Source organism: Miscanthus floridulus, chromosome 4 (genome assembly GCF_019320115.1).
Source record: "Miscanthus floridulus cultivar M001 chromosome 4, ASM1932011v1, whole genome shotgun sequence".
NCBI classification, from domain to species: domain Eukaryota; kingdom Viridiplantae; phylum Streptophyta; class Magnoliopsida; order Poales; family Poaceae; genus Miscanthus; species Miscanthus floridulus.
The window spans coordinates 66,358,130-66,370,727 of NC_089583.1; the positions used below are offsets into that span (position 1 = coordinate 66,358,130).

At 44.6% G+C, this 12,598-nt stretch overlaps 1 protein-coding gene across 3 annotated transcripts; it reads right to left on the bottom strand.

Annotated features, from left to right (window-relative positions):
• Nucleotides 1-216: 216 nt before the first annotated feature.
• Nucleotides 217-10,760, bottom strand: LOC136549753 (glutathione S-transferase T3-like). 3 transcript variants are annotated; one of them, XM_066541159.1, is made up of 4 exons: nucleotides 10,581-10,760; nucleotides 2,072-2,816; nucleotides 963-1,997; nucleotides 217-234 (listed from the first exon to the last, which is right to left on the bottom strand). In XM_066541159.1, exons 2-3 carry the CDS (start codon nucleotides 2,597-2,599, stop codon nucleotides 969-971), a joined length of 1,557 nt encoding a protein of 518 aa, XP_066397256.1. In that variant the 5' UTR covers nucleotides 2,600-2,816; nucleotides 10,581-10,760; the 3' UTR covers nucleotides 217-234; nucleotides 963-968. The 3 variants fall into 3 exon arrangements, with proteins under 3 accessions (XP_066397256.1, XP_066397255.1, XP_066397254.1); XM_066541158.1 differs by lacking the exon at nucleotides 217-234 and adding an exon at nucleotides 278-532; XM_066541157.1 differs by lacking the exon at nucleotides 217-234 and having other exon boundaries at nucleotides 809-1,997.
• Between the last annotated feature and the right edge of the window lie 1,838 nt (nucleotides 10,761-12,598).

Here is a 12,598-nt window from a genome sequence, read left to right on the forward strand (position 1 = left end):
ATGTGGGTATACCAAGAGCCGAAGATATGTCAGTTATTTCATTATTTGGTCACTAAGATATCCAACAACTTTGTCAACATAAATTCATTCCAAACTATCCTATAAATTCTCTCCCCGCTTCTCTCCAGCACTACAAAGCTCAGCTGCTTGTTTCCTTTCCATCGTCATCGAATTGGCAGTGCAATTTGATATAGATGTGAAAACATATCCACAGTAGTCTATAGAATGTGCAAACTGGTGGAAGGACATTTTCAAGTCACTTGCAACAAAATTTCAACAAAGGTAAAGGATATTTTCTTGCTTTACTAGCTAACTACTGAAAGTCTCTGATGCACTAGAAACCTCCCTTGATGGGACCCTTGATGGCACCAAAATTGAAACATTGTTAGATTTTTATAGGGCCATCAATTTTGGCATGAGAGGCATCAGCAGTAGCCGCATGATTATTTGAACAATAGCAAGGCTTCCAGCTTATCATCAAGCAGCATGATCCGACAAATGCATACGAATGACGTCAATTGCAAGCAGGGTGCTGAAAAAAGGTTGGGGATGCACCAAGAATTCATAGAGACATTCATGTTCAAATAACAAAAGAAAAAAAATAAAACACTACAAAATTTAACTAAATGCAAGTCATTCGGGGGTGGACAATATATGACATTGGTAGATAGGAAAAGAGTAACTTTTCACCGATTAAAGCTCAGTTGGATCTAGGAACATTATCAAAATTTTAAGAGTTACAAGTATATAACTTGCTGAACACGCAGCAAGCCTTTTGTTGCAGGTGTCAAAGTTTCACAATATAGAAAAACTTATAAAGAAATTAATTATGTTATTCATCAATAAAGAAGTGTTAATAAAGTGAAGAAGCAAGGTACAACAACAAATTAAATAAGCCAAGTTCTTAAGGAAGCATTTAGTACAGATGCTCATGTAACTGCATACAAACGTCTAAGACTTACAGTATGCTACTTGGTGCGCTTCACTGCCTTCTCATACTCTTCCTTCTGGAACTCGTTGAACCCCTGAGTGTCGGCTGTCAACAGCTCTGTGTACTTCTCGTAGAGCATTGTTTCTTTCTTGTCCTTCGCTTCCGACTGCTTTAGCCTGGCCAACTCAAGCTTCTCCTTCGAGAGACGCAATTGTACCTCTGACATCTTCTCACGATCCTTCTGAAGCATGGCCTGCAGATCCATTGCACGTTTAATGTCTTCCTGCACTTCCATCGGAGAAGATGATAAGTTGCCTTTACGTTTCCGTTTGCCCATTGCCACTATGCAACCTCGCTGGGTTGTCTCTTGCTCAGGAACATCACCATTCACTGTTCTTGCATGCTCTACTATGTTGCAACCTTGTGGATGTATTTTATTTTCAGGCATATCTACCCGCACTGCACTTTCATGCTGAAGCTGTAACTCAGTCATCTCCTTTTGATTGTCCTTAAGCAAGTCTTGAGGATCCACTGCACATTGAGTGGCTTCTTGCAACACCAATGAGTGAGACGACGTCTTGCCTTGACCATCCTGTTTCTTAGCAGTCATGCAACCTTGTTGGCTTGCTTCTTTTTCAGCCGCATCTTCGTCATCTTCAGATGATGACGTACAGTCCCCAGACTCAGACAACTTGGTCCTCTTGGAGATGTACCTTAACCATTTGGGTTGGTCCCAAACAGCTTTCCAGAAATGGCTGAAGGCGAAATGATGTTTTGCTTCCTCAAGATACATTTCCCTTGCTTCCTCATAGTACATCGCCCAAGTTTGATCCATAAGTTGCATGCAGTCAGACTGGACCATGGCATATTTTTCCTTGACTCGGCACCAACAGTTATAGAACTGGGCAATCTTCTTATTGGTCTTTGACCAGTGGCTCTTCAAGTGATTTGCTTCCCTCCTCCGATCACTTGGAGTGCTTTTGTTATACGCCTGTGTAACATACCCCCAACACACCTCCTTCCTTTTCAAATTCTTCAGCTTTGGACAGTTTAACCAAGCACTAATCTGCAGTTCCAACACAAATATATAAGAAAGCAATGCAATGTCTAAACAACACTACAAAAACAAAATATGCTTACTAATCTTAAGTCCTCCTCTTCCATCCACATCAATCGCTTAGCAGCCTTATCAGGATCGTTCTCATCATTGTCCCCACTAACAGTGTCTTGTTCATCCGGACCAGTTACGGAATGTGGAGTTCCTGAATCTGGCACTGTCATAAATGGCATCACCCCAGCAGGTCCTGGCACTGTCATAAATGGCATCGCCCCAGCGGGTGGTGGCTGTGGAAGGGCCACTGCTGGTGATGGCATAACTCCAGCAGGTGGAGGTGGTCGTGTTGGCATAATCCCAACTGGTGGATGTGGTGGTTGTGGTAGTGAAAAAGGAGCATATTGTGGTTGGACAACAACATAATGGACATTTTGTGGATATAGGTGTGGCTGTGGAAATTGCTGGTGCAGGAAATTCATGGCATACGATGGATGTGAAAATGAAACATGCTGTGGAAACTGCTGGTGGTGGAAGTTCATAGGATTTAGTATTCCTGGTGGCTCATTTGGATAGCTCTTACAATGCGAGAAATGACTGGGAGGACGAGGATCCATTGTAAATGAAAAGAGCAGTTTGTACTAGCTTTGTGAATTTGGAGTCATCATTATAGGGGAATCCAGAGTAAAATGGTTAGTGAGGAATGTTTGCACCTTGAACTCTGATGATATCTCAATGAAGATATAATGAATATATATGATTTGGCTGCAAATCTGAACAAGTTGTTTTTCACCCCCTAAGTTTTCTTTCACGGCTTTTGGAACCCACCTCAGACTGCCCACAGGAAAAAGTGAATTATCAAACAAAAATGTAGATGTTTGCCTAATGCTTTACTTCGGATGAAGCAGTGTTACATACAGAGTTTGGTACACCTTCCTTTCACAAACCTAACAAATAGCCATCAGGAATAGGATGGCAAATATAGTAAACAAGCAAGGTGAAGCACTGAGGCTTCACTACACTCTTCGGAAATGCATATTTTTTAGGCCAGATTATAGATAAGCTTAGACTTGATTGCAGCTGTTCCAGAAATAACTATGAATTCTAAACAACTACCATTCATTACATTGTAATAATGCAGTCTGCCAGTCTCATTTAGTGCTGTTTTAATATTTCCCAATGAGTTGTATCATTAGCTATGTAGGCTGCAGCATACAAGCTGAAACAAAGAATAGTCTCCTAAGCTAACTCCTCCAGCATAAATCTGACAATAACAACACCAGCTGTACTAAAAAGAGAGGAGAAAGTTCCTCTTTTTTTTTCCTAGTAAAATGTAGCACATAAGTGACTGGCGAACTGCTAGGGAGTGTGGAAAACATGGCAAGTGCTCTATTATTTCAAAAAAAATAAAAATAACATGTTCTATAATTTCAGTAGACAAAAGAGAAACATCAATAGAAGCAGTAGTGCATCCATCTATTGCAGCGGGCTGTTATAGAGGGAATGCTGGGATGGGAAAACACCGAACTAGTCGAGGGGGAAACGAATGGACTGCCCATTCTTGCCTCCAGGTCTCGACTGTTAGGATTGATCTCCCACCACGGCCTAACTGGGCCTTGTCCTCGCGTCCTGATCGGGGGCGCCCAACCCTACATGGTTGGTGGGCCCCTGTCGCACAGCGTTATAGAGGAAAGGTGGGGGCCGGGGCTCGCAGTACGAGGTTCACCGCGCCGCCAGTCACCCCACCGACATCCTAACCCTAGACCCGATCGAAAGTAGGGGCGCTGCCAACGACGGGAAGCACCACCGACGCCGGCAACGCCACCCGACGCACACGCCGCCGCCGAGGACGCCACAGCGCCGACTCCCTCTCCACCGATCGTCACTGCCGGCGCGCAGATGGCGTCCGTCAACGAAACCCCAGCCGGAGCTTCAACAACTACGGCATTTGATGGTTTGCAACCTATCACCCCTCTCTCTCTCTCTCTGTGAAATCCGAATACTCTATTCCTATGCAATACATCCCGATCTGATGAATACACCTAAGAACTCTAACCTAACAATGGTACCGGAGCCACGGTTCGACAAGAAATCAGATGCGGACCGGGAAAGAAAGTAGAAAACCGAACCCTAAGACCTAACCCTAATTCCCAAATCAAATCTGAAGAAGGGATTGAAGAAGGGAAAAGGGGAGGGTCGGATTCTGAGAACCCTAGATGCAAATCCGAAAGAGAGAAAAGAGGAAGAAGAAAGAAGAAGGGTCGAACCCTAACCCTAATCCCATTTTTTTTCCATTCGGATGAATGAAAAGAAAGAAATAAAAAGCAAAGAAAACGAATCGGCAAGAACAAACCCTAACCCGAATCGGCAAGAACAAACCCTAACCCGAAAAGAACAACTCAAAGAAAGAAAGGGGAAAGAAGGGGTAGGGTTAGGGTGCGTCGGATGAACTCTCACCGGCGCGGAAGAAGAAGAGCCGAACCGGTTTTTCGCCGGCGCCGGAGATGAAGCCGAGCCGGGGCGCGGGCTCGCCGGGCTCGGCCAAGGAAGCGCCGTGGCCAGGCCGCTCGACGGCGGCGTGCTCACCCGTTGGGGAGCACGCGCGCCGGCGAGGGGGCCGGCGACGGCGCAAAGGACCGCTCGCTCGTCGCTCCTTCGCTCTCGGTTGCGGCTCGCTGCTGCAGCTGAAGAGAGAAGAGAGAAAGAGCGAAGAGAGAGAAAGGGCGAAGCCGAATGAGCTAGGGTTTTCAGCCTCCCGCGCGGCGTCGGGTTTTATTCGAGCGAAGGAATCGTCCGATCAGATCCAGCGGCCACGGATGCTCGGGCCGTCGCCGGCCCAGGCGGGCGTGAGCACGCGCGGAGCTTTGCCGACCCAGGCCCAGGTTGCGGCCTGGGTGCGGCCTGTGCGCGCGAGGACGAGCTGGGCCGAGCCGTTTTGGGCGAGCTGGGCCGCGCTAGGCTGAAAATGAAAAAAAGAAAAAGAAGAAGATTTTTCTTATTATTTTCCAGGAGCAATTTTAAATGCATATTTTGCTGAATTTGAATGATTTTGATACAATTTTCTGTGCAAATTTTATCCAACGATACTTTGCTCAGAAAACAATGAATTTTTTAGTGCTTCTGGAAAATAATAATATGAAAAGATTATTAATGTTTCCGCTGTGCATGATAATTATTGTTCTCTTTGATTAAATTTGAACCAACGGGATAATTTAATTTTAAGAGAAATGAATTTCTGATAATTTTGATGCGATTATGATACTGTTATTTTCTGACCAACGTTGTTAATAACAATATTATAATTTTTGATCCATGAGAAATTATGCATTAATTTTACTTCTGCCCAACGGTGATGTAAAATGTTTGCATGGATGAATTATAAGTTTTAATTTGACCAACGTTGAGTTAAAGCATAGAATTTTACGTATAAATGTTTCTTACTTACTCTGGTGTGATTTCAGGAAGCAAATGCATTGTGAACATTGCCAACATCCCGACACTCAACGGAACCAATCACCGTGTGTGGCAGGAGAAATATGAATTGGAACTTGCGTTGGGAGAGGTCGATTTTGCCATCACCTCACCGTGTCCTACTGAGCCTGAGGACCCGGTGAAAGGTGACAATGAATCTGACGCTGATTTCGCTTCTCGAAAGCGTGATCATGCTGAAATAAGAATGAAATATGACCTTGAACATAGGCAATGGACTCTCTCCAACCACAAGTGCCTGTTGGTAGCCAAAGCCACCATAGAAGAACAGATAAGGGGCTCAATCCCTGAATGTGCTACTGCCAAAGAATATCTTGAGAAAATCAAGAGTCAGTTTACTGGGTCTACCAAGGCCACAGCAAGTTCACTGATTAAGAAGCTTGTGAATGAGAAATTCACTGGTGGTAGCATAAGAGAGCGCATTTTGAAGATGAACACTACGGCATCCAAGCTAAAAGAAATGAATTTGAAGGAGGAGGATTTCCTGATTCATTTGATTTTTGCTTCTTTGCCGAAAGAATATGACACCTTCATTGTGAACTACAATATGCAGCCTGAAAGATGGGGCATAGAAAGACTCATCTCAATGTGTGCTCAAAAAGAGGAGGATAAAGTCCTCACAAGGTGAATCTGCTCATTTTGTGAAGGACAACAAAAGAAAGAACTTTAATGGCAAGAATTCTAAACCACAAGGGAAACCTAAGTGGGATAAGACCTCTTCCTCCAGTTCACAGGGAAAGAAACCCCAGGATTCTGATAATCAGCAGTATGGTGGAGCAGAAAAAGATCAGTGCAAGCACTGCTTCAAGAAGGGACACTACAAGAGGGATTGTCCAGACTTTCTGAAATCTCTGCTAAAGAAAGGTGATGAATTTATTACATTTGTAGATGAATCCCTGTATTTATGTTATGACAAATCCACTTGGTGGGTTGATTCAGGAGCAACTACTCATGTTGCAAATTCTTTACAGGGGTTAAGTGGGACGAGAACCTTGCAAAGAGGAGAAAGAACGATTAAAGTTGCGAATGGAGTGCAAGCCAATGTTGAAGCCATTGAAGATTTTTCTTTAGAATTGAATAATGGTTTTGTACTTAGACTTAAAGAAGTACTTTATGTTCCCTCTTTGCGTAGAAATTTGATAAGTGTTTCGAAACTTGATGATGATAGAATTGATTGTCATTTTGGTGATGGCAAGTGTAAGATACTGGTTAATAATAAATGTGTTGGTCTTGCCTTCCGATAAGACAAGCTTTATTTATTATCTCTTGCTGAGAATGCGAACAATGTATGCGATGAGAATGTGAATGATTCCCCATCTGCGAATGTAACTAAGAAGCGGAAGAGAATTGATACTATCTCTTCGAAATTATGGCATTGTCGCTTGGGCCATATTTCGAGGGGGAGAATGGAACGATTGATTAAGGAATCAATTCTCCCGCGCTTAGAATTTTCAGATTTAGAACAATGTATTGATTGCATTAAAGGAAAGTATGTCAAGAAAATTAAGAAAGATGCCAAACGAAGCACAGGAATTTTAGAAATAATCCACACAGATATATGTGGTCATTTTCCTGTGAAAAGTGTGGATGGTTATGACTCGTTTATAACATTCACAGACGACTACTCTCATTATGGCAATATTTATCCAATTAAAGAAAGATCGGAAGCATTGGATAAATTCAAAATATTTAAAGCTGAAGTTGAAAATCAGTACAATAAGAAAATCAAGATAGTACGATCAGACCGAGGTGAAGAGTACTATGGGCGACATACCCCATATGGCCAAATTCCTGGACCATTCGCAAGGTTCCTACAGAAAAATGGCATAGTTGCTCAGTACTCCATACCGGGGGAGCCTCAGCAGAATGGAGTGGCTGAAAGACGTAACCGTACCTTAATGGATATGGTAAGAAGCATGATGAGTTACTCCACATTACCGATTAGTTTATGGATGGAGGCACTGAAAACCGCCATTCACATACTTAATCGAGTACCAAGTAAATCGGTGCCTAAAACACCGTATGAATTATGGACAGGAAGGGAACCTTCACTTAACCATTTGCGTGTGTGGGGCTGTCCAGCTGAGGCAAAAGTGTTTAACCCAAACATAGGAAAGTTAGACTCCAAGACAATCAGCTGCCATTTTATTGGCTATCCAGAAAGATCGAAAAGATATCGCTTCTATTGTCCTGACAGACATACGAAGATTGTAGAAACAAGACACGCTGTGTTCTTGGAGGATAACATGATCAGGGGGAGCATGGTAGCACGAGAAATCAGCCTACAGGAGAAGCGGGTACATGTACCCACTCCGATGGTTGAAGAACCATTCTTCACGCTACCTGCTGCTGTTGCACCGACAGTGCAGGACACTGTAGTGCCAACACCTGTTGCAAGTTCTCCCGTGGCGACAATGAATGAACATGAGGAACCTGTCCTTTAGGAACCTATCCTTGAGGAAACTATAGAACCAAATGTTGCACATAAGGAAGAACAACAACAACCCAATGTGGAACAAGTGCTGGAGGCACCTAGAAGGTCTCAAAGAATAAGACGATCAGCTATTACTGATGACTATGAAGTTTATGAAACTAAAGAATGTCAGATGGGGGATGATCCCACCTCATTTGAAGAAGCCATGAGAAGCGACCACTCATCAAAGTGGCTTAAGGCCATGGAAGATGAATTGAAATCAATGAGTACCAATAAAATTTGGGACTTAGAAAATATTCTTAAAGGAGCCAAAACAGTAGGCTGTAAATGGATCTATAAAACGAAATATGACTCCCAAGGGAATATAGAAAGATTTAAAGCGCGACTTGTGGCGAAAGACTTCACACAAAGAGAAGGGATTGATTACAATGAGACGTTTTCTCCAGTCTCATGTAAAGATTCCTTTAGAATAATAATGGCACTTGTAGCCCACTATGATTTGGAGTTACATCAAATGGATGTAAAGACGGCTTTCCTAAACGAGGATTTGGAAGAAAATGTTTATATGGCACAACCGAAAGGTTTTGTCGTAAAAGGAAAGGAAAATATGGGATGCCGCCTGAAGAAATCAATCTACGGATTGAAACAAGCTTCAAGACAGTGGTATTTGAAGTTTGATAGAACGATAAAAGGTTTTGGGTTTAAAAAAAATGTTGAGGACAATTGCGTTTATGCAAAGATCAGGAATGGAAAGTACATATTCCTAATTTTATATGTGGATGATATCTTGCTTGCTAGTAGTGATATCAATCTACTAATGGAAACGAAGAAATTCTTGTCCTCAAACTTTGATATGAAAGATCTCGGTGAGGTCTCGTTCGTTTTGAGAATAGAGATTCACCGAGACAGGAGAAAAGAGGTTCTAGGATTATCGCAAAAGACATACATAGAAAAGGTCCTGAAGAAATTTAGTATGCATGCGTGCAGTCCTTCACCTGCTCCTATAGTCAAGGGCAATAGATTTGGAGAACATCAGTGTCCCAAGAACCAATATGAAATTGACTGAATGAAAACGGTACTGTATGCTTCAGCTGTTGGAAGTTTACAATATGCTCAAGTGTGTACACGCCCTGACTTAGCTTTTGTTACCGGATTACTTGGCAGATATCAAAAGAATCCAGGAATTGAACATTGGAAATTAGTGAAGAAAGTCCTGCGTTATTTGCAGGGTACGAAAGACCTCATGCTTATGTATAGAAGATCTGATTCCCTGCAGATAGAGGGGTATTCAGATTCTGATTATGCGGGAGATGAAAGAAAATCCACGTCATGATATGTATTTACTCTCGCAGGAGGGGCTATATCGTGGAAAAGCTCCAAACAAACCGTAACTACATCCTCGACAATGTATGCCGAGTTTATAGCATGCTATGAGGCAACGGGGCAGGTGAATTGGCTGAATAAATTCATACCCGGATTGAAAGTGATTGATGATATAAATGAACCACTGAGATTGTATTGTGATAACAATCCAGCGGTACAGTACGCTCACAACAATAGGTCAAGTGGTGCTGCCAAACACATTGACATAAAGTACTATGTTGTGAAAGATAAAGTTCGGGATCATATAATAAATCTTGAGCATATAAGTACAGAGAAAATGCTCGCGAATCCGCTTACAAAGGGCTTACCACCCAACGTGTTCAGAGAACACGTAGCCGGCATGGGTTTAAGGGAAAGCCTATGATTCCCGAACATACGAAGGGCCCAAAGAAAGTTTACATTTCAAAACGGAGAAATGTATTGTGGCTGTTAGTCTAACGGCACTAATTGCTGTGACGATGGGACAGTTCTATGCACTAATCTGTGATGAAATAGGATGAAAGCAAGAAAAATATGAATTGAAAGTTTTAAGTATGAAATTAAAGAACGAAGAATAGATGAGAGATCAAGGGGGAGAATGTTAGGATTGATCTCCCACCAGTTAGGCCCAACGGCCTAACTGGGCCTTGTCCTCGCGCCCTGATCGGGGGCGCCCAACCCTACATGGTTGGTGGGCCCCCGTCGCACAGCGCTATAAAGGAAAGGTGGGGGCCGGGGCTCGCAGTACGAGGTTCACCGCGCCGCCAGTCACCCCACCGACATCCTAACCCTAGACCCGATCGAAAGTAGGGGCGCTGCCAGCGACGGGAAGCACCACCGACGCCGCCAACATCACCCGATGCACACGCCGCCGCCGAGGACGCCACAGCGCCGACTCCCTCTCCACCGACCGTCGCTGTCGGCGCGCAGATGGCGTCCGTCAATGAAACCCCGGCCAAAGCTTCAACAACTACGGCATTCGATGGTTTGCAAGCTATCACCCCTCTCTCTCTGTGAAATCCGAATACTCTATTCCTATGCAATACATCCCGATCTGATGAATATACCTGAGAACTCTAACCTAACATCGACACCTCCTGAGGCAAAGTTTTCAACTCCTATAACATTACAACTCACTGGATCAAATAATTGATACTAGTTATGACGAAACAAACAATAGCCCTGGCACAGTTGGCCCCCGATTTCTGCAATCTGGGCGCAAAATCATACAGAAATTCGGCACACGGAAAGAAAACACATCTGGCTTTTTCAACACTGAAACGAGAAACCGAATGGCGAGCTGAAGGCCGTACCGTCACACGGGTGGATAGACGCGGAAGGGGAACCCCGTCCCGGCTCCCCAATTTCGGGAGCGAGCACTGGAGGCAGGGGATCCGATTAGGGAGCCGCGAAAGCAAAGAACAGACGCACAGTGCCTCCGCCGTCGGGTCGGAGAGTGGCCTGCACTCACTCAGCGATGGGTTGCTGGAGACGACGCCGGTGCCGGGAGTGATTTCTTGGTGGTTTCTCCGGTGGATCTTGTTGGGCTGGGCTGGGGTGGTTGCGGTTGCCCAGTGCTGTTTGGGCCGGGATTGGGTCAGGACGTGGTGGTGGCCTGGTGGGGCGATGCTTTTTTTTAATATCTTCTGAATTTCTTTATTTACAGCAATAAATGCCCCTGCAAAAAAAATAGCAAACCTGTACTTACATCGGCCGTCTCATATTTCGGTATTTATGTTTCGCCAAAGAACATTGTAAATCGTCATTTCAAACGGCAAAAATATAAAAAGTCATTTGAATTGGCATTATATAAAGATAGGAGAAGACTGCTTTTAACTATTGCCTAAGTTTATTTTGGATATGTAAAATTTAAAACTAAAAATATTTGACCACCAATCTGTCAGTATCGGACAAATTTGCTAGGTTTCGGACATAGTTTTGCATTTTCTAAAATATGAAACTAGTATTAAATTATAACAAATTCATAACGAATTCATTTTAAATTATACAATATGAAGAGGTATATGCAGGGGTCGGAAGTCACTAAGGATCAAGGTTTTATAATAACAAAAACTGATAAGGAAGAGTATATGCTTATTTAAGGGTAAAAATGATGTAGCTGCTCAATGTTCCAGGCGTTGGTGAAGACCTCGCCGTTGATGGTTTTCAACCTGTAGGCGCCCGGGCGAAGTACTTCCGTGACAATGTAGGGCCCCTCCTAGGGCGGTGAGAGTTTGTGGCGGTCCTTGTTGCTCTGCACAAGGCGGAGGACGAGGTCCCTGATGTTGAAGGCTCGACCCCGCACCCGTCGGCTGTGGTACCATCGCAACGCCTGCTGGTACTTAGCCGAACGGAGGAGGGCGATCTCGCGGGCTTCATCTAGCTGGTCCATGGCGCCTTGGTGAGATGCCTCGGCCCCCTATTCGTCATATGCTCTGATTCTTGGTGCTCCATAGTCGAGGTCCGTTGGGAGAACGGCCTCGAAATCATAGACCATGAAGAAGGGTGTGTAGCCGGTGGCCCGGCTAGGAGTTGTCCTTAGACTCTAGAGCACGGCTGGGAGCTCAGCGAGCCAGCACGCGCCGAACTTGTTCAACTGATTGAAAATTCTGGGCTTGAGGCCTTGAAGGAGCATGCCATTTGCGCGCTCAACCTGCCCATTCGTCCGGGGGTGTGCGACGGCTGCCCAATCGATCTGGATGTGTTGTTCATCGTAGAATCGAACGAATTTCCTACCGGTGAACTGTGTGCCGTTGTCTGTGATGATAGAGTTCGGTACTCCAAAGCGATGGATGATGTCGAGGAAGAATAGCACAGCTTGCTCGGATTTGATCGTGGAGATCGGGCGAGCTTCAATCCATTTTGTAAACTTGTCTATCGTGACAAGTAGGTGGGTGAAGCCCCCGAGCGCCTTTTTGAGTGGCCCAACCAGGTCGAGCCCCCAGACCGCGAAGGGCTAGGTGATGGGGATCATCTGGAGTACCTAGGCCGGGAGGTGAGTTTGTCGAGCGTAGTACTGACACCCTTCGCAGGTGCATACAATTTGCTCGGCATCGGCTACTGCGGTGGGCCAGTAGAAGCCTTGTCGGAATGTATTCCCAACCAAGGTTCTTGGTGCGGCATGATAACCGCAGACTCCACCGTGGATATCGCCCAGCAGGAGTTTTCCCTGTTTGCCAGGGATACAGAGCTGCAGGATCCCAATGTGACTCCGTTTGTAGAGTTCGCCCTCTACAAGAACGAAGGACTTGGCGCGACGTGCGAGCCGTCGGGCTTCTGTCTTGTCCGCTGGTAGTATGTCGCGGAGGAGGTAGTCGAGGTAAAGTATTCT